Source organism: Gymnogyps californianus, chromosome 22 (assembly GCF_018139145.2).
Source record: "Gymnogyps californianus isolate 813 chromosome 22, ASM1813914v2, whole genome shotgun sequence".
In the NCBI taxonomy this organism is placed as follows: Eukaryota; Metazoa; Chordata; class Aves; order Accipitriformes; family Cathartidae; genus Gymnogyps; species Gymnogyps californianus.
In genome coordinates, this window is record NC_059492.1 from 6,499,520 (window position 1) to 6,524,222 (window position 24,703).

At 66.7% G+C, this 24,703-nt stretch overlaps 2 protein-coding genes across 3 annotated transcripts; both read right to left on the reverse strand.

The window, feature by feature from the left end:
• Positions 1–17,429: 17,429 nt before the first annotated feature.
• Positions 17,430–18,434, reverse strand: LOC127024968 (platelet-activating factor receptor-like). The gene has a single exon (XM_050909715.1). It carries the CDS (start codon positions 18,432–18,434, stop codon positions 17,430–17,432), a length of 1,005 nt encoding a protein of 334 aa, XP_050765672.1.
• Positions 18,435–20,563: 2,129 nt separating this feature from the next.
• Positions 20,564–21,928, reverse strand: TMEM35B (transmembrane protein 35B). Of its 2 annotated transcripts, none has more exons than XM_050909981.1 (3): positions 21,821–21,928; positions 21,133–21,310; positions 20,564–21,041 (listed from the first exon to the last, which is right to left on the reverse strand). In XM_050909981.1, exons 1-3 carry the CDS (start codon positions 21,926–21,928, stop codon positions 20,911–20,913), a joined length of 417 nt encoding a protein of 138 aa, XP_050765938.1. In that variant the 3' UTR covers positions 20,564–20,910. The 2 variants fall into 2 exon arrangements, with proteins under 2 accessions (XP_050765938.1, XP_050765937.1); XM_050909980.1 differs by having other exon boundaries at positions 21,133–21,313.
• Positions 21,929–24,703: the final 2,775 nt, after the last annotated feature.

The window sequence follows — 24,703 nt, forward strand, 5'->3', positions numbered from 1 at the left end:
GGCAGAGGCAGGGCTGGCAGGGGTGAGCTGCCCCAACGCACCGGCACCTCCAGCCCCCTCAGCCCCACAGCGATGCTCATCCTGCCCACGGGAGCCAGGACACGGCACACGGGGAGCCGACTGCCAGAGGTGGGACCCCACGGCCAGAGCAGCAGAAGCGCAGCTGACTGAGTCAGGAGACCACCCTGGAGGGACCCCCGGGTCAGGCAGGGCCCCGGGGAGCCCAGCCCTCGCCAGCTGGTGCAGGATTCATGGGCGCTGCACTGCACGGATGAGCACCCATCACTGGTTATGCCCATGGACAACTTCCCTCCCACGGACGCACTCAACATCTGCCTGCGCTGCCTGGGGCCAGCAGCAGCCGCACACTCCCCCAGTGCTTGGTGGAAAGGGGGGACGTGCAGGTGACCCCGGGGAGCCCAGTGGGATGGAGAGCCAACGCGAGACCAACATGCCCGATGTTCACCTGCAGCAAAGGGAAGGGACGAGCAGGGGCATCCCCCCGCACCACACTCGCCCTGGGGGCTCTGCCCACATTCCCACCGGGCACCTTGCTCCAGTGCCCAGTGGAGCCCCAGGCGGGCAGTGGGCTCCAGGCATGCCCCAGGAGTTAGACCTGCCCCCGCCAGAGGACTCTTTCCAGGCATCTGGGGGCCATGGCAGCCCCCCCAGGCGCTGCCGGCTGTGCCACAGCCCCCAGCTGGCAGCGGTGCCGGATGAACCCCGTTTCCCCACCCGCCCCCCTTGGCTGTGCCATTTCACCCTCCCCACCCGCACGCAGCCCGCCCCGTTGGCAGGACGGGCTGTGCTGCCTGGGCTTAAAAAGCCACTTATCTCCCCAGCCACACTGTGTAATGACTTAAGCCAGGGATCACTCCAAAGCTGCTTTGGCGAGGTCGGGGTGGCATGGCGTTAGCACCAAGCGTGGCAGCAGCGACGATCTCTGGCCATCCTCTGCCCGTCCCCACCGAGCCCCTGGGCGGGCTGGCCCTTCCATCCCCGGCTCTGCTGCCACCGGGTGCTTGGCTGTGCCAGGGCTCTCACCTGCCACCGGCATTTCTCCATGCCCCGCTTTCCCCAGCATGCGGCACCCTCTGCTCCGACCTCAAATAACACCCATCCCATCCAGTTCCATTTGCAACACCGTCCTGTCCCATGGCTCTTCCCGCAGCAGGGCCACAGGGGCCAGGGTTTCCAGCAAGCAGGACCTGGGAATGGCGCGGAAGCAGAGCCCTTGGTCCCTGCACCAGCAGGGATGCTCCGGGCCACTGTGCCCCATTCCCAGGCTGCAATCCCACCCCCGGGGCCCCTCAGGGCCGGGGCTGGGATGGGAACAGGGAGCCCGGGGCACAGCACAGCCCAGCTCACCAGTGGAGGACCCAAACTGCTGCTTTAATGGATGGGCTTAATTTGCAAAGCTGATGAAAACCTAAATATTTAAATACATAATTCTGCACAATGCTCTTAGCGCAGGCCCGGCGCAGGGGCAAAGTGAGGGCGGGTACATGGCTGGCAAGCCGGGGGCACGGCAGGGATGGGGGGCACCCTGGCGGGACCACATCGGTCACCCGGGCACTGGCATCCCCATCACGTACAGTGCGGGGAGGGCGCATGCCCTCGCTCCCGCAGTGGGCAGTGCAGGCAGGGCAGGTGCCATGGGGTGCTCTGCCACAGGGTGCTCTGCCACGGGGTGCTCTGCCGTGGGCACCGAGGTCCCGCTCCAGCACCAGCCTCCAAAGTGTCCCATGGGGAGATGTGGGGAAAGGGGAGCGTGGTCCGAGCTGGGGAGCTGCGAAGGGCGGTGGGACAGGCCCCCGCGGAGATTACACCACCGATATTCCTGCTACAAGAGCTTAGAGATAAAAGAGATTTACAGGATTTACCAGCAATACAAATTGAATATTTAATTTTAGAGGCAGGGGAGGAGCGGGGGCCCGGCCCTGGGGGCACCCAGAGGTGTGCGGGCAGTGGGCGCAGCGGCTGCCCTGCCTCCTGTGGAGGCGTTTCCAGCTCTCAGGGGAAAACCGATGCCAGGGCTGTCACCGGAGGCCGGGGGGCCGGGCAGCCCCATGCCGGTGGGACTGGGCACCCCCTGCCCAACCTGCCCCTAATCCTACCAGCCGCTCGCCGGCTGCCAACTGTGCAGCACAGCCTCTGCCACCACGTGGGAGCTCCTGCGGGATTGTCCCCGGATGAACCACGTGCATGGCCCCAGCACCGGGAATGCTCCGGGGGGGCTCAGGAGGGACCCTGGCCCCCGCACGCTCTGCCCATGGGCCAGCCTGGAGCTGACGCTTGGCTGCTGCCTGCTTCGCCATGCTCCCCCCCCTGCCCTGACATGGGTGTCCCCAACAAGGCCGTTCCTGGACGAGGATGTTCCTGGATGAGGCCATTTGCCAGCCAGGGCACGGACTGTGCTGGGGAATGGGGCTGGAGGCAGCAGGAAGGGATGATGGAGCTGAGCACCCTCCGGGACAGGGTGGAGAAACCCCAAAGGGAACCCGGCCACCCCTTGCAAGGCCAGAGCAGGGGCAGGGGCCGGGCAGCAAGAGCCCCCTGCCAGCCGCGGGGACGGGGCTGCTGGCTGGCCCCAAGCCCCAGCACGGGGGTCCCCACGGTGCCACTGAGCCCGGTGCCCGTCCTGCCTCGCCACACCATGGCCAGGCATGCAGCGCCGGCGCGGGTGCTGCCATGGGGCGGGCTGGGGGAGGACAGCAGAAGATGAATGAGGGAGTCGGGAGGCTAATGGCATTGTCTGGAAAGTAGGTCGTGTGCTGAGCAAAAAGATATTTATATCAAAGCTCGTTCCCCCGCAGAAGCTCCCGAGCCGGGTGCAGGCAGCACCACAAGCCCGTGGCCGCAGCCCTGGCACCCCGCGGTACCCCAGGCCCCACAGGACCCCCCGCCTAGCCCCACACCCAGCTCTGCCATCCTGGGTACCCGCAGCCCACCAGCCCCAAGGCGGCGGCGGCAGCAGCAGCGGGTGCCCCGGCTGCACCGCTCGTGGGGTGGCAATGCCGGAGCTAAAGTTATCCCAATGGAGCGGGAGCTGCCACAGCCCTTTGCCTTTTGCTGACCTGGCTGCAGGCACCTGGCGACGAATGGGACCGGGTTATTTTTATTTTAATGTAACCTTTGCCAAGGTGTAATATTCCCACGGACGCTCCCCAGATGGGCACAGCCAGCCTGCGCCAAGACGGTCACGGCAGGTCCTGCCCAGCTCAGCCCCGTGCCAGCCGTGGCACTGCGGCCCCTCTCCCTGCACCCAGCCCTGGCATCAGCCCCGGCCACGCTCCTCGCAGCCTGAGTCACCCCTGTCCTGAGCTTCAGCCCGGTCTCAGCCTTGTTGCAAACCTCAGCCATCTCCTTTCCTTCTGGGGGGAGACCTGTGCTCCAGGTCCCCTCCCTCACACCTCTGACCTTCCCAGAAAAGCTGAGAAATCGTCCCAGTGAGCCCAGACAGAGCCAGTGTCTGCCAAGAGGTTTTGCCCCCTCTGGCCATGCCGCCCCAATGGCTGCGGACACGACCTAGCCCGCAGCTGCACAGCCATCCAGCCCCGCTCTCCTGTCCCCATCCCTGTCCCCATCGCCGTCCCCTGCCTGGGCAGCCTTGGAAGCGGCACAGGAGCAGGTTCATTTCCCATAATAGCTGTGTCGGCTGAATTTACAGCCTCGCTCTGAGTTATTAATAATAATGGCCTCACTCTTAAGTAGGGCTTTTCATCTGCCTCAGAGCCCTTTCCAGAGGACGTCTGTGGCATTATCACCATTTTATTCTCGTTTCAGCGGGCAGGAGAGCGAGACGGAGAATGGACGGCTATGCCTGCTGCCGGGCAGCCGAGCCGGGGTGTGCAGCGTACGGCCCCACGGGGAGCCCGGCCACAAAAACCCCCGGAGAGGCTGGAACACCCTGGCCCGGTGGGAGGCAGCCACTGTGCTCGGGCTCATGCTGGCCGCGCTGCGGTGATTTACACCGGCAGCGAGCCCAGGCCCCGCCGCGCAGATAAATCCACTTCAGGCAGCAATAAACCAGCGTCACCGCATCGGTAATCTGCAGGGCTCCCACCGCGGTGAAGAAGCAAGGGGGAAGGCGCTACCGCTGCCGCTCACACGCTTGTGCCAATAAATCCCTGTGTCAGCAGCGGGGTGGGGAGGTTTCCAGGCTGGAAATCTGCGGCAGAGCCGCGGCCGGAGGGGTGGGTGCCACGGGGCACCCATGGGAGATGCCAGCAAGGGACACCCAGGCACAGGGCACTGGCCTGGTGATGGCCCTGGCACATGGGACCCGCAGCAGCCACGTGGGACCAGGGACATCCCCGAACCGCCCCCCGCGCATTCCCCCGCAACGCCCACCCACCCCGGGCAGCACCGACGTCTCCATGCCATGCGCCGCAGCGGGGCTCTATCGGCAGATTTATTTCCCTGTAAAAGTGCTTTGATCTGAAGTTATTTTTTGTTTACTAGCAACAAGGTATTGTAAATACATCTTTGCCAATAATTATAGAGTCTAGGCGCACACCTTAATCTCCATAAAATATCAGATGCTACAATTTGCCTGATTTAATGAGATTGGAGGCTGATAAGCCGCTGAGCTAAGCTGTAAACTTGGTGGGGAGGAGGGAAATGATTGCAAATGTGCTAAAACGCCTTCGTCCTCCTCCTCCTGCCGCTCCATGTGCCCAGCCCGGGAGCATGTGCCCAGCCCCGTAGCCCCCTGCCCAGCTCCCAGGGTGGGCCCGGGCTGCGCCGCAGCAGCTTCACGCAGGGATGGGCATTTAGGGCAAACGAAGCTTTTTATACAACTTACCTCATTAAAACTCCAAGAGCTGAGAGCAGCACCGAGGTCTCACCGAGTCGCCCGCTGGGCTGCAGCCGGGGGCTCTGCCTCAGCATGCTCTGCACCCCATGGGCCCCATGCAGTGCCGTGCCACGGAGGGCAGGCAGCATGGCACTGCGGCCCCGGTGCCAGGCTGGGGCGCAGGCAGGTACATGTGCGCACGTGCACGCTCCCATGCCAGCAGCGTGCACGGCTGCGTGCCGGTGGAGGTGCGAGGATAGGGTCCCGAGGGGGTGCGGGGGCACGGCTGCGCTGCCCAGGGAGGTGTGCACACTGGCATCCCACGCTGTGCAGGGATGCATGCGTGTGCATGTGTGTCCATGCATGTGCACGCGTGTGCAGCTCTGCCTGGCCATGCCAAGGACAAAGTGGGGCTGGGGGGGTCCGTGCCGGAGGGGGCAGGGAGGGAGCCTGGCCTGCGGGGAGCTGCACACCCAACGCCAACCGCCTGCGTGTGCGCAGCCGTGCCCTCGCCACGTCCCTCCCCAGACACGGGGGTCTGTGCGGTCCTAGGGGTCCGGGGCGGGGTTCCCTCTCCCGCAGTGATGGGGGGGCCCTGCCTGGAAAGCAGGAGGCTCCTCCCGGTAACGAGCACCACCGTTTCCACAGCAACCTTAAAGACCTATAGCTGCCGCCTCACTAACGAACCTGCGCTGGTAGCATTCCCGGGGGATGCCGAGCCCTGTCCCCCTGCCCATCACCCCGGCCTCGGACCACGGCACCCTCTCCCCCCACCCGACAGCCCCCAACCCATCTCCCCCAGCTGGTGCCTGGGCTCACCCGCAGCCCCCCCCTCCCTGCACCGAGACCCCCAAAAGACGCAGACCCCTTGTGCCAAGCGGGATGGGCACCCCCAAACCACCCCTGCTCCTGCCCGGATGGGCGCAAGGAGCCAGCGGTGACCTACAAATGTCAGGCTGACGGATTAATTAATTTCTTTCTTCCTCAAGCCGTTATCAGATGGAATAAGACGTCACCTGAGACTGTTAATTGGGCTAATTATTCCAGTTTCAGATTTTAAATAATTAGTTACTGTTGTCTCCAGCCTTACTTTCACAATTTTCTAAAAAGGTCAGGTGGTTCCTGGCTCCCAAAACCCACGAGACAGGGCAGAGGGGCTGCGGCGGGGGCCCAAGCGCACCAAGCCCCCCATTCCAGCTGGGGACACTGGGGACAGCACGGTCCCCGCCAGCACCATGGTGGGAACCTGCCTCGTGCTCACACTGGAGCTGGCAGGAGAAGGATGTCCTCTGCCTCGACGGCAACGGAAGGAAACCAGGAGAGAGAAGTGGAGACAGAAGCGGAGGGTGAAGGATGGGGGTCCGAGAGGAGCCCTCCCCAGCCCTCTCCTCCCTCCCTGCACCAAAATGGTGATGCCTGCTTAGGCTGAGCCCCCCCCGCCGGACCAAGCCGCCCCAGCCCCTTGCCGCCTGGTTGGGACACAGCTCACGGCAAACCCCTTGAGCGGTGCCCAGGTCCCCCCAGGTACCTAATTCCTCCTTGTTCGAGGATAAACTCCCCAAGGGGAAAATCTCAGCCCAGCCTTTTCAACAAACGCAATTTCCCCCTGGGGTTTCCCGGCCGCTCGGCATGGAGACATGCACCGTTCACGCAGGACGCCGGGCAGGAGCACAGGCACCCGCCCTGCAAAGGGTCACGGCAGCCAAAGCGATACCTGGTGTCCATGGGCTCCCCGCAGGGACCACCTGCCACCCTGTCCAGGGCATGGGCAGAGAGGTGGGTGCCTGCCCGGGTGGCACATGCAAGGCAGAGGGACAAGCAGAGCCAGCTCAGCCCCCAGCCTCATCCTCTCAGGGAACGCCATGCTTTCTCACAGCCTCATCCCCCGCTATTAATAGCCTTCACTAGCCTCCTCGGGAGTCATTTGCATATTTGATTGCAACTGAGGCGGGGCAGGGCCCTTCAATCAGCCGCTCCCGCAGCCTCATTTGCATGGTTTGACATTTTGTTCTGGGAGCTCTGACACCGGCACCGTGCTCGGGGACACGGCTCTGGGGGGCGGAGGTGGGCGCAGTGTCCCCAGCCAGCAGTGCTGCCCCAGGCACGCCGCATCAGCCACCCTGCGCCCACCCGGGTGCACCGAGCAGAGCCAGCAGCACCTCTCCGGCCTGCCCCAAACCCGGCAGGGTGTGATGGAGCCTTGGTGGCCCATGTCCCCAGCTGCCCTGCTCTGCCCTGCCCCGTTCTCCAGTCCAACTTGCAGCACCCCATCCCCGTCTGACCTGCGCAGCGGGGCAATTAGCAGCGCCCGGCGGCAGGCAGGCCGTGCCCAGCCCGGCAGGCAGGGCGTGGGGTGGCGGGCACGGCCGTGGGTCGGCTGCCCGTCCCGCCAGCCCTGTCTGGAGCTGCCGCACATCAAAGGCCAAGGGCAGGCCGGGACGTTCCCAGGGGAGTGGGGGGACCCCGAGCCCCAACGCGCCCATCGGCACGCCCGGGGGGACCGAGGGGTCGGGACACGCTGCCGGTTCTCCCGTTGGGACACGCAGCGTGGGGCCCAGCGGGCAGCGCCGGGGCGGTCAGCACCGCGGACAGCGCCCGCCCGCCGCTACCACCGCCACGGCCACCACGGCCACCACTGCCACCACGGCCACCATTGCCACCACGGCCACCACGGCCACCACGGCCACCACAGCCACCACGGCCACCACACCGCCCGGCAGCACGTGCCGCAGACAGCCGCCCCGCGGCCCCGCCACCAGTCCCTCTCACAGCCCCAGGCCAGGGACACGCCAGGCGACGGCAGGAGGAGCCGGGCGGCTCCAGGGCCCCAGGCAGGCACGGGCAGGAGCTGTGTGCTGGGACGCCCTTGCTTCCCCCCGGCTCTTGGCATCACTTGGCAGGAAAAAACAACTCAGAGTGAGGCGTGGGATCGAGCCTGAGGATGACAGGGATCAGGAGAGGGCTCTGCTACTTCCCTCACTCCTGCCTCAGTTTCCCCTCCAAGAAAACACAGCGGAGAATACACGTTCATGTCATGGAGAGGCAAGGTGGTGGGGGAAAACCATGGAGAGGTATGGAGGGACCCGACTGCCACTGTGACTGTGCCAAGGAGCGAACCGAAGACAGGCAGGGCTCGAAGCACAGATGTCGGCACCGGCTGTGCCGCTCCCCGGCAGCGGGGCCGTCTGGCAGGCAGGCAGACCTGGGCTCCCCTGCTCCATCCATGGGCCAACACACAGACACCGCAGAGGGGACCCCGTCCCTCGCACGCATGGAGCTGCAGCCCTGCCCTGCTCCCCATGCTGCCAGGACACACACGGCCCAGCCGCCCTGGGACTCTGCTCCCTGCTCTGCTCTCCGGAATGCAACAGGCAGGCAAACGAACACCCACCCCACGGGGGGCTCAGGCAAGGCCAGCATGTCCCCCCAGCTCTGAGCACGCAGCAAAGCCTGCCCCACACGCAGCCCGCTCCCTCCTCACCCCCGCAGCCCGTCATGGACCCCACTGCTGCACGCCTCGGGGACAGCCAGCACAGCGTGGCCCCATGCAGAGCTGGGCCGGAGCAACGGGGTCTCACCTCCCTCATCCTGAGCAAATGCCCGCACTGAGACCACCGTGTCCCCAGGGCTGAGCACACCGTGTCCCCAGGGGTGAGCTCAGCTCAGGCACAGCCCAGGCTGCCACCCGCAGCGTGCACAGCCCCAGCGCACGCAGCCCCCGGCCCCAATGTGCGCAGCCCCTGGCCCCCAGCCCCAGCACACACCCCAAAATGTGCACAGCCTCCAGCCGCAGCAGACACAGCCCCCAGCCCAGCGCAGGGCTGCAGGGAAAGGGAGGAGAGACCTCTGGGCTGGGAGCTCGCCATCCCGGCCGGGTGAGCTTCAAGGCTGTGCCGAGGCTTGTCTGGGCGAGGGCTGGCCAGGAGCCATACGCTGCACACCGAGAAGAGGAGGTAGCTGCCAGGGAGGAGGACTCGGCCAGGAAAGGGTTAGGAACGGCTCCGCGGGGGTGCAGGGCTGCCTGGGGGGCTCCGGCTCTGCCCAGGCTGGGCGGACTCCGCTGGGCACAAAGCGGGGGCTCTCCCGGGAGAGGGGCTCTGCGAGGCATGGACCCCCCTGTACGGAGCCAGGCCCGCTCCCCTCCTGCTCAGCAGCCCCTTCTCCTGCCCCCGCCACCCCACTCACCCTGACGCTGCTGCTAAGCCATGAAGTTGCCCGCCTGGGCTCGGCAGGAGCCGGAGGACGGAAGCGGCGTGGCAGCTGGATTCGCTCTCTTCCTGCAAAATCCCTGCGGGCTGCCCATGCCGTGGCCAGGCCGCGCAGCGAGCGGTCGCCGGCCCGGCCGGAGGCGTCCTCGGGGTCACGGCCACCCACGGCAGGGCGGCGGTGGCCACGCTCCCGGTGCCTGAGCCGACACCGGCACCTTCCAGCGGGCGAGAGGCGGTGGCAGAGCCGGCGCCCCCGCGCGCTCGGGACACACCCACGCGCGCTCCCCGGCGCGCTCCGGCCACCCCCGCACAGAGCCACGCACCCCCGGGAAAGCGGCTGCCCACGCCAGCAGCGCCCACGCACCGCCCCGCACGCACCGCCCCGCTGCATTGCCGCGCGCGGACGGACAGACAGACACAAGCCCCGCACGCCTGGACGGACACACGGCCCCGCACGCTCGGACGGACACACGGCCCGCACGCTCGGACGGACACACGGCCGCCCCGCACCGCTGCATCCCTGTGCACCTGGACGGCCCCGCGGCCACGCGCACCCCGCTGCTCCTGCACCGCTGCAGCGCTGTGCACCCCGCACCCCCGCTGCTCCCACCCCGCAGCGTCCCCCCACCCCCCACCCACACGCTCCTCTGCACCCCGCAGGCACCCGCGCGCAGCCCTCGCCAGCCCCCCGCACCCCCACCCCCCCGACACCCGCTGGCACCCGCCGCAGCTCCCCTGGCACGGGGCTGTCCCCAACTCCCCCCCCCACCCAGAGAGGGCCCAGGGGAGCCTGGAGCAGACGCATGTCGTGACATGAAACACCGAGACTGATGCTGCACCGATGGCACCAACAGCACCGACCCGGGGTGCATCAACCGCCACGGGGTCTCGCCCCAACCCCGCCGGCTGGGGACACCGACTCGGCCGAGCTGCACCACCACGGCAGGGAAAGCCACATCCAAGACACGCAGCGTCTCCCAAGTAACAACCAGTTCACCATCCCCAAAACGAGGGGCCCGGGGCCCCCAGTCCCACCACAGCCCCTCCAGCCCCTTGGGGAGACACGGGGTGCCCCGGGCTGAGTCTGCAGCGCCAGGGATGGGACACTGGCAGGTCCCCCACCGGGCATCGCGTCGGGATTCGATACCTTCAGCTTTCGCAGTCCTCTCGCTCTGAAAGCAGCACCCCCACACGCCCACGGACAGGCTGTTCTCCCGCTCTGCTCTGCCCACCAAAAACTTCAGCTAATTCCCAGCCCAAACAGCTCCCGGCCTTGCCGGGGGAGAGGGCCAGGCAGGCAGCGAGGCTCCTACCACTGCCTGTTGCCCGAAGCTGCCAGTTTAAGCCCAAACAGACCCTCGGTGAAACACCGAGCGCTGGCAACCACGCCGCAAACATCTGCTCTTCCAGCGGCATCATGATTCACAGGCTATTAATTGGGGCTTGGCAGCGCTGGGAAGTGTTTGCATCCCCTGGCTTTGCTCAGAGCCACAACTCGCCGCCGACGAGGTCTGGGTGCTGGGGAAGGAGCCAAACCCAGCAATGCACCGGCTGCAGCAGAGCCACGCTGGGACAGGCACACGGGGCACGGTGCCCAGCTCCCGCACCCGCTGCCCGGCCCCATGGGAGCAACGCAGAACGGGCCCCAGGAGAACAGCAGCAGCGGCGCTCCGTGCTTGCCAGGAGCAGCCAGCACCGCTGGCACAGCACCACTGCACCGCGCAGCAGCCCCAGTGCCCACCGGCCCTGGGTTGCGGTGGGGAGGCCACCTGCTTTGGCTCCCACCCGGCCATGCGTGACAGGGTCTGTGGGTGCCGGTGATGCTCTTGCAAGTGTCCGGCTCCAAACAGCACTGTGTTTCTGTAGGGTCTCCCAGCTGCCTCCCCACGCGGCACTGAGCTGCTCGCTCCCCAGGGCGCCGGCATCGCCTGCCGCGGCGGCTTCGAGGGGAACCGCAGAGCAGCACCCTGCTCGGGCAGCACCAGACAAAGGCTGTGAAAAGCTTCCTCCAACGACAGCCAAGAGAAATCTGAATTCAGAAGCTGATTAGAAACCATGTCATGGCTCCTTCCCGCTCCAGCATTTGGGGAGCAGTGAGCTGGGGGGGAACGTGGAAAATCTAATTAGGATTGAGGGCAGGTTGTAGAGGCGCTGACACGGGAGCTGCGGGAGCACAGCTGCTCGCAGGAGGGGGACACCGGGCGCCCGCAGCATCCCAGCCCCATGGAAACGGGGAAAGTACAAATTAATTCTCCTTAATCTGATGGGCACTTGCTCTGCTGCCACGTGCCGCCGCCGCGGCTGGCAGAGAGCAGCCCGGCCTCCCCATGGCTTGGCTCGTGTGCCCATGGCAGCCGTGCCCTCTCCGTCCCCCCGTGGCCAACACCGTACAGCCCTGGGGACAAGGTGCTGGGCGCTGGGCAGGGCAGAGGGAGCAGAAGGGGCTTGATCCTGCCCGGCCTGGGGGAGGTGGGTGTGGGGTGCTGAGTTCAGAGCCTAGCCCTGTCCTTGGCTCCTGGGGTGGCCCCCCTGTGCTGCTGCTCATAGGGGGACCAGGCATCACAGGGCCATCGAGAGGGCCACGATCCCGAGGCCGCTTTGGCAGCACAGGCTTTACACCCAGCTCTCAGGGACGGCAGAGCCCCGAGGCCACACTGAAGGGCACTACGCAGGGTCAGCAGCACCGGGCACCGCTCTGCACGTCCCCATCCCCTTGCTTTCTGCTGGCACCTGCCGTGCCCCGTGCCACCAGCACCACGGGGATGTCCTCCCCCCTGTGAGGGACGCGGGCTGCCACCTCCATCCTCCCCATCACCGGGATGTCCCCCAGAGCACATCCAACCGCACACCCCTGGCCCCCGGCCCTCCCCGCGAGTCCCCCGGCTGCCGGCACGTCTCGCCTGCTATTCTTAGCTCTCCAGCGCTGCGCTCTCCCGGCAATGGCACCGTATATTACTATTATTGCTGGCTGCCAACGTCTTGAAGCAGGCAGCCAGGATCGTGGTGGGGCTTCCACAGCCCTGGTGACCTGTCATTTGGTCCCTGCCGGGCTCTGGTCTTCAACAGGCTATTTCAGGAAATCCAATTTGATGGGCAGAAGGAGCACAAGCCACACGTTCGGCTCCTGAGCCGGATCCAGGCTCCTCGCGTCCCTGCTCAGATCCAGATTTTAGCTTCGCCCGTGATGGCAATAAGGGCCAAGAGTCACCTTTGGCTCCAGATCCAAATTTCTGGCTGGGTGGGATCCAGGGTTTCAGATCAGCTTGTCGGAGAGACGCGAGCGCCTGCAAAACCTGGATCTGGAGCCCCAGCCCCAGCCCCAGCAGCACCACCTGGGCACGAGACCCCAGCGTGGGGCCCAATCCTGCTCTCACGGGTGGGCAGACCCGTGGAGACTTACGCACCAGCGCAGCCACTAGCCTCGGGGCTCCTGCATGGGCTCTGTGTCCCGCAGGTCCCAGCGTGGCTCTACCTCCGAGCGAGTGATGGGGAGGCTGAAGGAAGGGGCCCCCCAGGGACCCCCAGCCTGGGCTCCCCACCACCCTCTGCTTCTCTCCCTGTGCCTTGCCCAGGCTGCTGGGAGCCAGGCCCAGCAGGAGGGCTGGGTGCTGCTCCTCCAGCCCACACGGCACAAGCTCTGGCATTCGGGAGGGAGATTTGGGCATCAAGGGCTCGGCACCAACTCACCCAGGCTGGATGGGGACGCCACAGTTGTGTACCCCATTCCCCGCAGCAGGGATGCCCAGAGCCGGTCCTGGTGCCCAGGCTCAGTGGGGTAACAATGCCCAAGGCAGCCCCAAACACGCTCATGCCTGTGCCACCCCACGCCGGTGCTCTCGTTGTCCCCACAGCCAAGAGGGGCCCCTCCAGCTCAGATGCTCCATGGTCACTTTGATAGCTATTTTTTCCCTCTCAGCCCTGCCGGCGCTTGAATAACGCTTTGAAAGGGCTGACATGCTTCCTTCCAGCCTCCCAAGTGTGGCCGTGCCCGTCTCCCGGTGGCCATCCCCCTGCTCCATCCCTCAGCAGACGGGGTCCTAAGGGCTGGGAGCCGCGGACGCGTGCAGGAGGAAAGTGGGAGCACGGGGGCGAGGAACCGAGATAGATGGGAAATGACATCCATTTCCTAAAGGAGAATCTGCTGCTGCTGGCCAGATCCTGCACCGATTTACAGCAAGGGAGGCCGCCTGCTCCCAGCCCGGACTTCCACGGGGGCAGCCAGCACTCAACAGCCCGGCTCTGTTCCCTCCTGCCCGCTCAGGACTTCATGCCTGGCCTGGGGAGCAGGCAAGGAACCCCTGCGGGCAGCGCGGCCCTGCGCCCCACGAGGGAGGCAACATGCAGGGCTGGATGTCACGGGATGGAGAGAGACAAGCGGTCCCAGCGCCAACTTGCTCTGCAGGTTTGGCACAGGGTGGAGGGACCAGACTGGCTCCCCCAACAAAACCCAGCCGTCCGGGAGAAGGAAGGAGATGAGAGGAGACAGACAGCCAGACCCAGGCCCCCGAAAAGCCTGCGAGGCTGGGTTGTACCATGAAGCCTGGATGCGTGGCAAGAGTCACAGCTCGGCTTGTGCTCTGCAGCAGCTCCCAGCACCTGCCGGTAGCCCCGGACCCGCACCGGCCCGGCTGGGACACCGTTCCCGCACCCAGCACCAAGCCTGCCTGCCTCATAGCTGTGCAGGCTGGCGAGATGGGAGACCACCGGGCTGGGGAGGGGTCCTGGGCCTGCCCAAGCCTGGCCAGAGCTCTCTGCAGCGGGAGAGCACCAGGATGGCTGGCGTCGCCTTCCGGGGAGAGGCTGGAGGGGCTGAGAGCTTCAGCCCCCTCCCCAAAGCCTCAGGCAGCAGGAGATGGGGGATGCCCGCACCCCTTCTCCCGCACCCACCGGGGGATCCTGACCAGCCGCGCCGGCTGAGCTGAGCGCCGCGGTGCCGGTGAGATGCCCCCAGCCATCTTGCCAGCTCCCCCCGGCTCCCCCCCAGCACCCGCTTGGCGGGGCTGGATGGGTCCCCGGGCAACACGTCCTGTCCCCCCCGGGGCCTGTCCCGTACGGCCCCGGCGCCCCGTTGGGGAGAGCACACACACACACACACCCCCACACACACACACACCCCCGCGCTGGGCACCGCGGATCCCCCGGGACCGGGGCCCCCGCCCGCCCGGCGGTGCCCCGCGGCGGCACCAGCCCCCGGCGGCAGCACCGCGGCACCGGCCGGGCCGGGCAGCGCCGGGCCACCGGCCGCCCCCCCCCCCCTCCGCGCCCACAGCCCGCCGCCCCCGCCGCTCTTACCCCGCTCCCGCCGCCTACATCCTCCGGCCGCTGCCGGGCGGCTCCCCGACGGCCCGGCCCGGCTGCTCCGGCCCGGTTGGTACCGGAGCGGCTCGGTTGGGCTCGGCTGGTCCCGGTTTAGCTGGTCCCGGCTTAGCTGGTCCCGGCGCGGCCCGGGCCGGCGCCCCGCGCGTGGGAGCGCGGCGGGCGGCAGCATGCGAGTGGCGGCGGCCCCGCAGTGCAGCGCGGATGGGCGCGGAGCGGCGCGGAGCGGTGCGGAGCGGAGCGGGGCCGCCGCCGCGGCGCAGCCAAGACACGGCGGTGGATTTTCCCCGGGAGTCAGAGCGGGAGGCGGCGGCGGCGGCGGCGCAAGATGGCTCCGGTGCGGCTCTGCCGCCGCCTCCCGGCACCCCGGGACCCCCGGCCCCGAGCCCGGCGGGGTGCAGGCGGGATGGGGGGGGGGGGGGGGGAAGCGGGGGGAGCCGCGGGGGCCACGCGTGTTAGGCCGGGGAGCTGCCGCGGGCGGGGCCGCTGCGTGGGCTCTGCCCCGCGGTGCTGGGCTGGCAGCAGGACAGGTGGTACCCACCCGTGGGCATCCCCCTGGGGCACCCCAGGGCGGCAGGGGCACCCTGGGACCCGTCACCCACCCCTGCTTGTGGCCACGCTGCCTGCCCAGGAAGTGCTGGGCTACCGGGACAGCGCTGGGCTACCGGGATGGCCACGGGCAGGGTGCAGCCCCCCGGGGCCCAGCCTTCCCCCAGGAGACTGGGGGCCGCCAGCTGCCGCCCACCCGCCAAGCCCCTCGCGCTGCGCCGTGTAATTTGCTAATAATAATAATTACGGCGCGCGGGGCTTAGAAGCGCAGCGGAACAAGAACCTGGTTAACGCCTTGCTGCGCGCCGTGGCGGGAGCCACACCGTGGCACATGCCCGGCCCTGGCACTGTGCCGCCCTGAAGCCGCCCACCACGCCGCGCGGGAGCCCCTGCCCGAAGCACGGAGGGACATGGCCCAGGCAAGCGCCTGGAGCCAGTTTTCAAGCAGCCGTGTCCTGGTGTTTTGTGTCCATGCCCCAGCACTGTGGTCCTTAGCCAGGCCGGCTGTGTCACCAGGCAGGGCTGTCCCCAGCAGTCACACCATCAGTCACCCAGCGGGACGGCCGGGGCTGGAGGACACGAGTGTTTCCCCGGGGCGGCACAGGGCAGTGGGATAGGAGCACGCTGTGGGGAGAGCGAGGCCGGATCCAGGCCCTGCTCCCAGCGCTGCGGCTCTGCAGAGCCACCCCCATCTCAGGGCACTCTGCTTAGCAGCCCCGTGGCCCCTGTCACTGTCCCCCCCCCGCTGAACAGTCCCTTCCCTGGGACACCCTGCCAGAGCTGGAGCTGGGGCTGCCCCTGCCCCTGCCATGCAGAAAGCCCCCCCGAAAGTCCTGCTGCCCCCGGGAGGGGAGCCCCAGCCCTCGCCAGGCCCTGCAGCACCCTGCATTGCCACCGGCACGGCTGCTCCTGCTGCACGTGGGGAGCGGAGCTCAGCCCACCTCCCTGAGCAGTTATATAAAAGGATTAAAATTTAATATGAACTTCAAAAGAGGAACAACCGGGTGGTCGAGGACGGCTGGGCCAGGGCTGGGTGCGGAGCAGAGGCACCCTTGGCCATGTCCTGGCTCTGCCGAGACACGGCACCGCAGCACATGGACACCAGCTCCGTCCAGCCCGGCCCATGGGCACAGCTGCATGGATCCAGAGCAAAGTGCCCGGGCACCATGAGCACCCCGGCATCCTGTGAGCCCACACCGGGTTAACTGTGCCGTGGTCTCCCTGAGTCACGATGGAGCACGATTCTCATGGCACACGGAGATCCCGTCCCCCCCGGGGCCTGGCTTGCCCCCCACCTTCACCTCCCCGCTGGCAGCTGAGCAGCCTTTAATAACCCACCACCGACAGGCACAGGGCACAGCATCACCCAGCTGTCCCGGTGCCTGGCTGCCACCCTGCCCGTGCCGTGCTGGCGGTCCCCCGGGCAGCCCATCTCCTCCTGCCCAATGCCTCAGGCTTCCTTCGCAGGCACCGGTGGGTTGGAGCATGCTGGAGAGCAGCCCTGTGCTGGGGGGCGAGACCCCCGGTTGGGGGGCAACTGATGCACCCTGGCCCCCACCACGCGCCCCAGAGCCCACGTGGCTGCGCAGCACCCACCGCTCCCGTCCGTGCAGCGCAGGGGAGTGGGGCTGCGGTGGCGGCAGGAACGAGCCAGGGCTGGGAAAACACCATCTTCCGCCCACGCAGCCGCCCACGGCCCTGCGCTGGCTCCGCCACCCCCACTGCATGCCAGGGCTCGCTGGGAAGGTGGGCGGCAGGCGCGGGGCTGGGGGCTGCGCTGCACCCACCGTGGCCACCCACCCGTGGGCAGGGCAGGGGATGGGGCGGGGGGAGCAGGGCCCCGCAGCCCTCGGTGCAGGAGCCGCCCCGGCGCAGGCTCCTGCTGCAGGAGCGGGGCTGAGCCGTGGCTGGGGCTGGGGCTGGGGGCCGGGGCTGGGGGGCTGGGGGCTGCCCTGCACCCAGCTCTGCCCCGGGGTGCAGGAGCCGCTGGTGCTGCTTGGTGTGTGGCACAGGCGCCCACCAGCAAAGAGACCGGGGAAGCCTTTGGCTCATTCATTTTTAATCCCGGCTGAGAGCAAGCAGGGTGTGGGTGTGAGGCTCGGGCACGGTGCAGGACAGGACCGGCCGCGTGGCCCCAAACAGCTCCCCCGGGCAGCCCAGCTCACACCACGGGTGTCTTTGATCATGCATGTCCCCATGGGATGGAGACCCCCCGGAGGGGACAGCAACCCCTGGGCATCCCTCCCCGTCCTGTCTCACCACATCCCACCATGGCTCAGCCTCCCCCGCAGCAGCTCAGCCCCCCCTCGCCGGGCAAGCCGCCCTCCCAGTGCCTGCGAATGCGGAGGGCAGGATCCATGCGTGAACGGAAACCGTGGGCCCGTGAGCACGTGGGGATGCGCAGAGAGCAGAGCGGGGGTGGGAGGAGGAGGCGGGGGTGCACAAAGCCAGAGCTCCCCCCACGCTGCTCCCCACTCCCAGCTGGGTGCCAGGGACTCTGTCCCACTGGGACTGTGGCACCGGGGCAGCCGGGGGGCAGGACCCCGGCACCCGCCCCGCTATGAGGAGGCGAAGGAGGATGCGCAGATGCTGGGCACAGGCCCAGCGGGGGCCGGCGGGGAGAGCGGGAGGCATCGGCCGATCTTCCGCAGGGTCCGTCCCACGTCGGCACGGAAGCGCCGGATGGAGAAGCAGTAGACGAGGGGGTCGAGGCAGCTGTTGAGGCTGAGCAGGGCCACACTCAGCGCGTGCAGCACGTCCAGGGTGGCGGGGGGCCCGCAGAGCGGCACGGGGGGCTGGCTGCCCACCCAGGGGGCCAGCGTGAGGTGGTAAGGGGCCACGCAGACCACGAAGACCAGCAGCATCCCCAGCACCATGGCACGCGCCTGCTGCCGGTGGGAGCCCGGCGAGGTGGCTGTGGGCACCGAGAGCGCCCGGGCGATGGAGGCGTAGGTGCCCAGCACCACCAGGAAGGCAACGGCGAAGAAACCCACCATGGCATAGGCGTACACCCGCTGCCGGCCGTGCTGCTCGAAGCAGGCGGTGGCCCCGGCGCGGGCAGGGAAGGTCTGCTGGGCGGCCAAAGTGGGCACGGCACAGCCCAGCCCCAGCAGCCAGGCCAGGGCGCAGGCCAGCGCGGCTCCCCGGCGCCCCGTCAGCGGCAGCTCCCGCCGCGCCGCCCGCACGGCACAGTACCGATTGAAGCTGATGAGCGCCATGAAGGTGACGGCACTGTAGGTCGCCAGGTAGTAGGCGGCCCCGGCCAGGCGGCAAGCGGCCTCCGAGAGCAGCCAGTCCCCCCCGGCCAGGTAGTAGGGGATCCAGAGGGGCAGGGTGAGGTTGAAGAGGATGTCGGCCAGCGTGAGGTTGATGAGGTAGATGCGGATGGCCTTCCTCACCTTGCCGCTCTGCAGGAAGACCAGCAAGGCCACCAGGTTGCCCGGCAGCCCCACGCACAGCACCAGGCAGTAGACAGCGGGCACCAGCACGAACTGTACCGGGTCACTGGGCACGCACTCGCTGGGGTGCCCCGCCGGCAGCAGCCCCGGCACCGAGCCGTTCATCCCGGGCTCCTGCAAAGACAAGGGGACAGTCAGCAGCACGGCCCCAAACACAGCCCTCGGGTGACAGGGAAGCGACATTGACCTGGATGGGACGACCTCTCCGGCTGGCGCCTGCGGTGGCTGCTGGGCACGGGAGGCAGAGCCCCTCCGCGGGGATGCTGTCGTCTGCCAGAGGGGCTCAGCCTCCAATGGCTCCTTGCAGGAGACAAGGGGCTCTGGGACCCCCTCTTAGCCCAACCCCAGCCACGTCCCCCCACGCCACGAGGGAGCCCGGAGGCCACCGCCAGCCACCCAGCCAGGGCTCCCGGGGGAGCGGCAGGCGCAGCCGCACCGCAGCCGAGGGGCAGAGCCGTGGCCAGCGGCACCCCAAGGTGCTGCGCCGGCTCCAGCTGGCAGCTGTGGGGCTTAACACCTCCCACGCAGCCACGTGCCTACTGGGGCCACCCGGCCCCGGCCCGCTCCCAGCGCCCCAAATCCCCCCATGCAGCACACCCATGGGGAAGTCACCCACCGGCTCAGCATGCACCGGAGTGGAGAGACCCTGGGCATGGACAGGGGGGTACAAGAATGGGGCCAGCAGCCCCCCGCGCCCCCCAGCCCTGTGCGAGGCAGGTTTGCCACCCCGCTGTTTGCCGGTCCTGGCATGGAAAACCACATTGTGCCGCAATGGCTGTATCCCAGGGCTGCAGCTATTTCACCTCCCATCACCGCCTGCCCACACCACACCGACAGCACTGAGTCACCCAGCGGGTGTTTTCCAGCACGGCAGGGCCGGATTCAGCACATGCAGCACCCAGCACCAGGACAAGGTATGGAGGGCATGAGCTGCCGAGCCTGGGGGGGGTGGGATTCAGGGCTCATCCCGGCGGGCTTCAGTTGTTCTGCAGAGCCAGCGCAGACCCCCAAGGAGCCCCCAGCTGCCTCAACGGTCCCCCTTTCCTTTTCCTCCCCCACCCGTTTGCACGGAGGATGCTCCACCTCACCCACGCCGAGCTGGTTACTTACCCCACTGGGTTGGGCTGCGTCCCCTCCGGCTGCTCCTCGCTGTCTGATCCAGCCAGGCTGGGGAAGGCTTTAAGTGCTGGGGGAGGCAGGGGCTGCCTGATCCCCCCCTGCCACCCCAAGCTCCCGTGGGGGTTAGTGCCTGCGGGACAGCAGCTGGAGTGGGGAGAGCACCTGCGTGTGTATGTAATGGGGGATTCCCCGCTGGAGCCATGCTAAGACCCCCTGCGCCGGCTGACGGGGCTGGGGGTACGGAGGGGGGGCTGGCCACACCAGTACCAGCGCAGCCGGCCCCCCCGTGTGGCCCCAGCCCCGGCTAGGACCATTTCCCAGGGCTTTTTTCCCACCCACGCTGGGATGAAAGCAGCAGAGGGTCAAGTTTCCGCACCCAGCAGCTGGGGGGAAAGGGGGATGCCCTGAAAGGGATCAAAGCAGGAATCTGCCTCCTCCCAGCTCTTAGTGCTTTTGTTGGCTTCAAAGCTCCATTTAGGGGGAGCAGCACCCCGGGCCCCCCAGGCTCTTTGAGCATCCGACTCACTGCTTTGCATGGTCCTGCAATTTGTGGATGCTCCTTTGGGACATCAAAGGTGCCACCCCAAGGTGGTTCAGGTCCCGCTGGGGGTACGGGGGTGTTGTACCCCCTCTGCTCATCTCAAGATGGCCAGTCTCCCCCCACAGCCATCCCAGCTGCCTTGCTGGGAGATGCACCAGGTTCATATGGGATCTTGGGGTTCATCCCAAGTGGACTGCGTCGGCCATGCCCATCCGGGGTGGCGGAGGGGTCCCTGTGAGTGCAGGGCCCCACTGGAGCAAGATCCCCAAAAAGCATGTGCCTGCCCAGGCACAGGGTCTGGGGGGTCGCGCTGCTGCTGTCACCCCCCCGGATGTTCAGCAAGTGACCTGACACATTGCTGGGTGGCTCCAGGCGGCCGGGGGGCTCCCACCCCCGCGCGGGCTCTCCCCACCGGCTGTCTGCCTCCGCGCCAGCTGCCACCAGCTCCCGCCTGTCCCCAGGCCTCGTCCCCAGGCACTGCTCCGGGGGAGCGGGGCCTCCAGCCCCAGGATGTCCCCTCAGCCCCCGCAGCTCAGCGTGGGGGGAGGCAGAAATAAACAGGGGAGGCAAAACGTGAAAAACAAGAGGCTTTATTCCAAAATACAAAAGCCCCCAGGAGAGCAGAGCCAGCCCCAGCCCAGCGTGGCCAAACGCTGGGAAGAGCCGGACACCTTGTGCGATTTTAGCAACGGAGCTGCCGGAGCGGTGGCGGTGCCACGGCAGTGCCAAGGCCACCATCCCACAGCACCAGCCCGGGTCCCACAGCGTGGGAACAACCAGCACCAGGGTCCCTGGCAGCGGCAGGACAGGACACACTGTGCACCAGCAGCAAGTTACCTTGCAGGACGTGATGCCGCCCCCGAAAATACCGTAAGGGCATCGCTTCCCGCTGGCCGAGCCGGCCGTCCTTCCCGCCTCTGGTCACTCGAACTTGGGCTTGGGGGGGGCCGCGTGCCCACGGATGTTGAGCAGCAGGAGGAGGCCGAGGCAGAGGGTGGCGGGGGCACACATGGCCAGGGGCTCCCGCAGCACCAGCAGCGTGTAGATGGCACCTGGGCGAGGAGCAGAGCGTAGGAACTGGGGTCCCTGCCCGAGGGTCCCCCGAGACCCTGCGCAGGGCGGCGGGCGCCCGCTTGCTCTCACCGATCATGACGACACTGAGGACGAAGTTGCTGATCTCCTGCAGGAGCTGGGGCCCGAACGCCAGCAGCAGCCCGGCCACCGCCTCCACCCAGCCCACCACCTCCAGGTACTGGCCTGGCTCCGGCACGAACCCGAACTCCTTCAGGGGAAACACCTCGGCGAACCGCACGAACTGCGACTTCTGGGAAGGGCGGGAGGGGAGCGGAGCTGCCCTGAGCCCGGGGCTGGGGGGCACAGCCCCTCTGGCAGGGTCTGCTTGCCTCAGCCCTGCGCCCCAAGGGGCTCAGCCCCTTCCCTGGAAAGGCTCAGCCCTGCACCCCAAGGGGCTCTGGCTTGCTCACCCTGAAGGGCTCAGCCCTGCCTCCCAGCATCCCAACCTGCTCACCCCCCCACCCAAGGGCTCAGCCCTGCACCCCAGCACCCCAAAGGGCTCAGCCCCTTCCCCAGAAAGGCTCAGCCTGCACCCCAAGGGCGTCAGGCTTGCTCACCCCAAAGGGCTCAGCCCTGCACCCCAAAGTGCTCAGCCCAGCACCCCAACCTCCTCATCCCCCCCCAAGGACTCAGCGCTGCACCCCAGGGGCTCGCTCCTGCACCCCTCGAACCAGCCCAGCCCCAGCCGCTCACCCCTCCGCGGCTCGCCGCCCCCCCCGCGCCCCGCAGCCGCGGCCGTGGCCGTGGCCGCGCTCACCATGTGCCGGTGCAGGTCGGCCGAGAGCTGCTCCGAGAGCTTCGCGGCGCCCGTCAGCAGGAAGAAGAGCCCGAGCAGGACGCGGAGGGCGGTGAACGCCGCCGCCATGGCGGGGACAGGGGCGGGCGGCCGGGCGGGGACAGGGGCGGATCGGCGCGGCACGGCTCAGCCCAGCCCAGCCCGGCTCAGAACGGCTCGGGTCTGCTCCGGCCTCTGCACCTTGCCCGGCCCCTGGCCCGTGCCCCCCGTGCCCCGTCCTGGCTGGGCCAGGCAGGAGCAGGGACACCCCCCCCACCCCCCCAGCCGTGGGGTGCTGCTGGGGCAGGGGGTGCTTAGATCTGCAGCTTCACCCCCCCCCCCCCCGACCAGCACCATCCTCCCACCAAACCAGAGCTGGATGAAAAAAATGTGAAAAAGTGGAAAAAAAACCCCCAAAACCCGCAGCTGGGGTTTTGCGGGCACCGTGAGCAGGTCGAGCTCCATGCCGGCACCCGCAAAGGGCCGCTGGCTCTGGGTGGCCAGGGCCGCGGTGTGAGGGGCTGCGGAGACCGCGGGGCAGGCAGCAGCACGGGCAGGGATGCCGGCAGCCCTGCCTGCAGCTCTGCGGGGTCAGGCAGCGAGCTGGTTAATGAAGGCAGCTGCACTAAGGATTTTATTTCTGGCACCAGGGAGGCCCGGCCGGGGTGAAGGAGGCAGCTGCCACCCTCCCCGGGCCTGCGTCACCACCTGCGCCAGCGCTGCTCGCGGCACGTCTCAGCCGCTGGCACACGCCGAGGCTCCCGGAAAAGGCAGCCCTAGATTGGCAAGAGCCAGGGCCCAGGGGAGCCGTGGGGGCACTGACGTTATTGCAATTCAAGCGGAAGTGTTTTTTTAATGCCAACAAATCATGAAAGAGCAGGAACTGTTTCCCAGGCACCAGGAAGCACCGCACAGCACAGGAGGCACCGCCGGCCTGGACCAGCACCGACCCCAGCACAGCCGCGGCCCCATGCTGCCGCCTTGCAGGGGCTGCCACGGCTGCTTGGCTTTACAGGGGGGCGGCAGCGGCGGCACTATTTTTACTCCTGGCAGCGCGTCATTCCCCGGCTCTGCTGGGAGAGCCGCAGCGAGCGTGGCCGAGGAGCTGCTCACAGTGATTTGGAACTTCTCCCTGCTCCGGCTCGCAAGCTCAGGGATGATAAACAGCAACAGGCCAGGGCAGGCTCCAGCTCTTCTTGTCTCAGAAAGCCCCTTGGGGGAAAAAGGATTTAAAAAAAAAAAAAAAACCAAAACACAAAAAACCCGACCAAACCCTGAACAATGGATTGCGGCAGCTCAGCGCCCTCGCACCCGCAGTGCAGGGTCGTGGTTTCAGTGTGCTGGCGTTACCGCAGGAAGCATTTGTCACCGCTCCCGGGTTTGTTGTTCAAGCAAGCCAGGGAGACACCCGCCCACAGAAATCCTCTTCCTTCAGCTTCAAAAGCAGCAGCCCCTCTCTCCGACAGCAGGGTTTCGCCCCCGCCGCAGAGCAGAGCCCGCTCAGGGCCAGGACAGAGGTTGTTTTTTTTGTGCAAACATTGTGAAACCATTTCACTGCATGTTTGCCTTTCCCAGGCGGCCGGGGCCAAGCCCAGGGCTGCCCCAGCACTGCTAGCAGGGCACCCGGTCACCATCCCGCCCCAGGGACCCACACCATTCCCAAGCCCCGGCACAGCAGCACAGCCCCAAGCAGCCCCTCAGGGCAGAAGGACACAATGGCAGATAAAAGCTGCGGCCTGGCTGGGACAGGACTCTGAACGCAGCCCACGTGGTACCTCGTACCTGCTCTCAACCTCCGATTTGATTTTTTTTTTTAATTACAGGAGCTACTTAACGAAACATTTGTTAGAACGAGGCACAATCAGCTTTACCAGCCAGAGGACAATAACCCACTGGCATGGTGCCCAGCCGTTAAGAGTAAAACCTCTGTGCCAGTCACCTACCAAGCGATGAGAATGGCCGGCACCGATGCAGAAATCGGGGGAGCTTTTTGCCATCCTCCAAACCACATCCCATTTCAGTAGAGAAAGCAAAAAACATGGTTTGCTTATAAAAGGAGTTGTAGGAGGTGAAGTTCAGCACTTTGAATGCTGGAATCACATTCAGGCTGGAAGAGTTTCACATAGGAAGCAGCCGATGCTGCAACAGTGGAAGAGAAATTAGGCCAAGTTACTGGAAAATAACAGAATTTGAGGAAAAAAAAAAAAAAAAAAGGCTGCACAAGCCTGCAGTAGCTGTGGAGGCAAAGCCACTGCAACCCAGCCCCTTGCAGTGCGGCTATTGAGGAACCACAAAACCTCTTCTCACTGAAGCCTTTTCAGAATCTGGACAATACCATAAAGAAGTCAAATCAGTGTGAAATACCTCAGATCATCCTGTACCCCATCGCTTGATTGCATGAAAAAAAGCAAAAAGCAGCACTCAGCAGCTTTTAATGCAGCTTCTCTACCATAAACCCGCTGGGCCGCTGTGAAGCACCCCTGCCCCCCCGCTGCCGCCGCAGTCCCTTCGCTCTGCCCCAGCACCAGTGATGCTCCCAACTGGGGTGAGGCCACAGGCCCGACCGCCCAAGGGCGGCTGCTCTCGCCTGACCAGCCCCGCCACGCCAGGGGAGTCGGGATGGGCACCGAGGCCGCTCAGCTAACGCTTACTGCTATAAAATAATCGAGTCAAGGTGAGAAATGCAGCTACAGCAGTTCTGACCAACGTTACCGTTTTGTTAACGAAACTTTCTGAGAGGGAAGTGAACAAACAGCATTTCAGCCACAGCAAAACATATCCCTGGCTGGGATTTAAAGCACAGGCGAGTTGTGTTCCAGCCAGGCACTCATCCTGCACCACCGGACACCCAGACAGGTCTCAAGT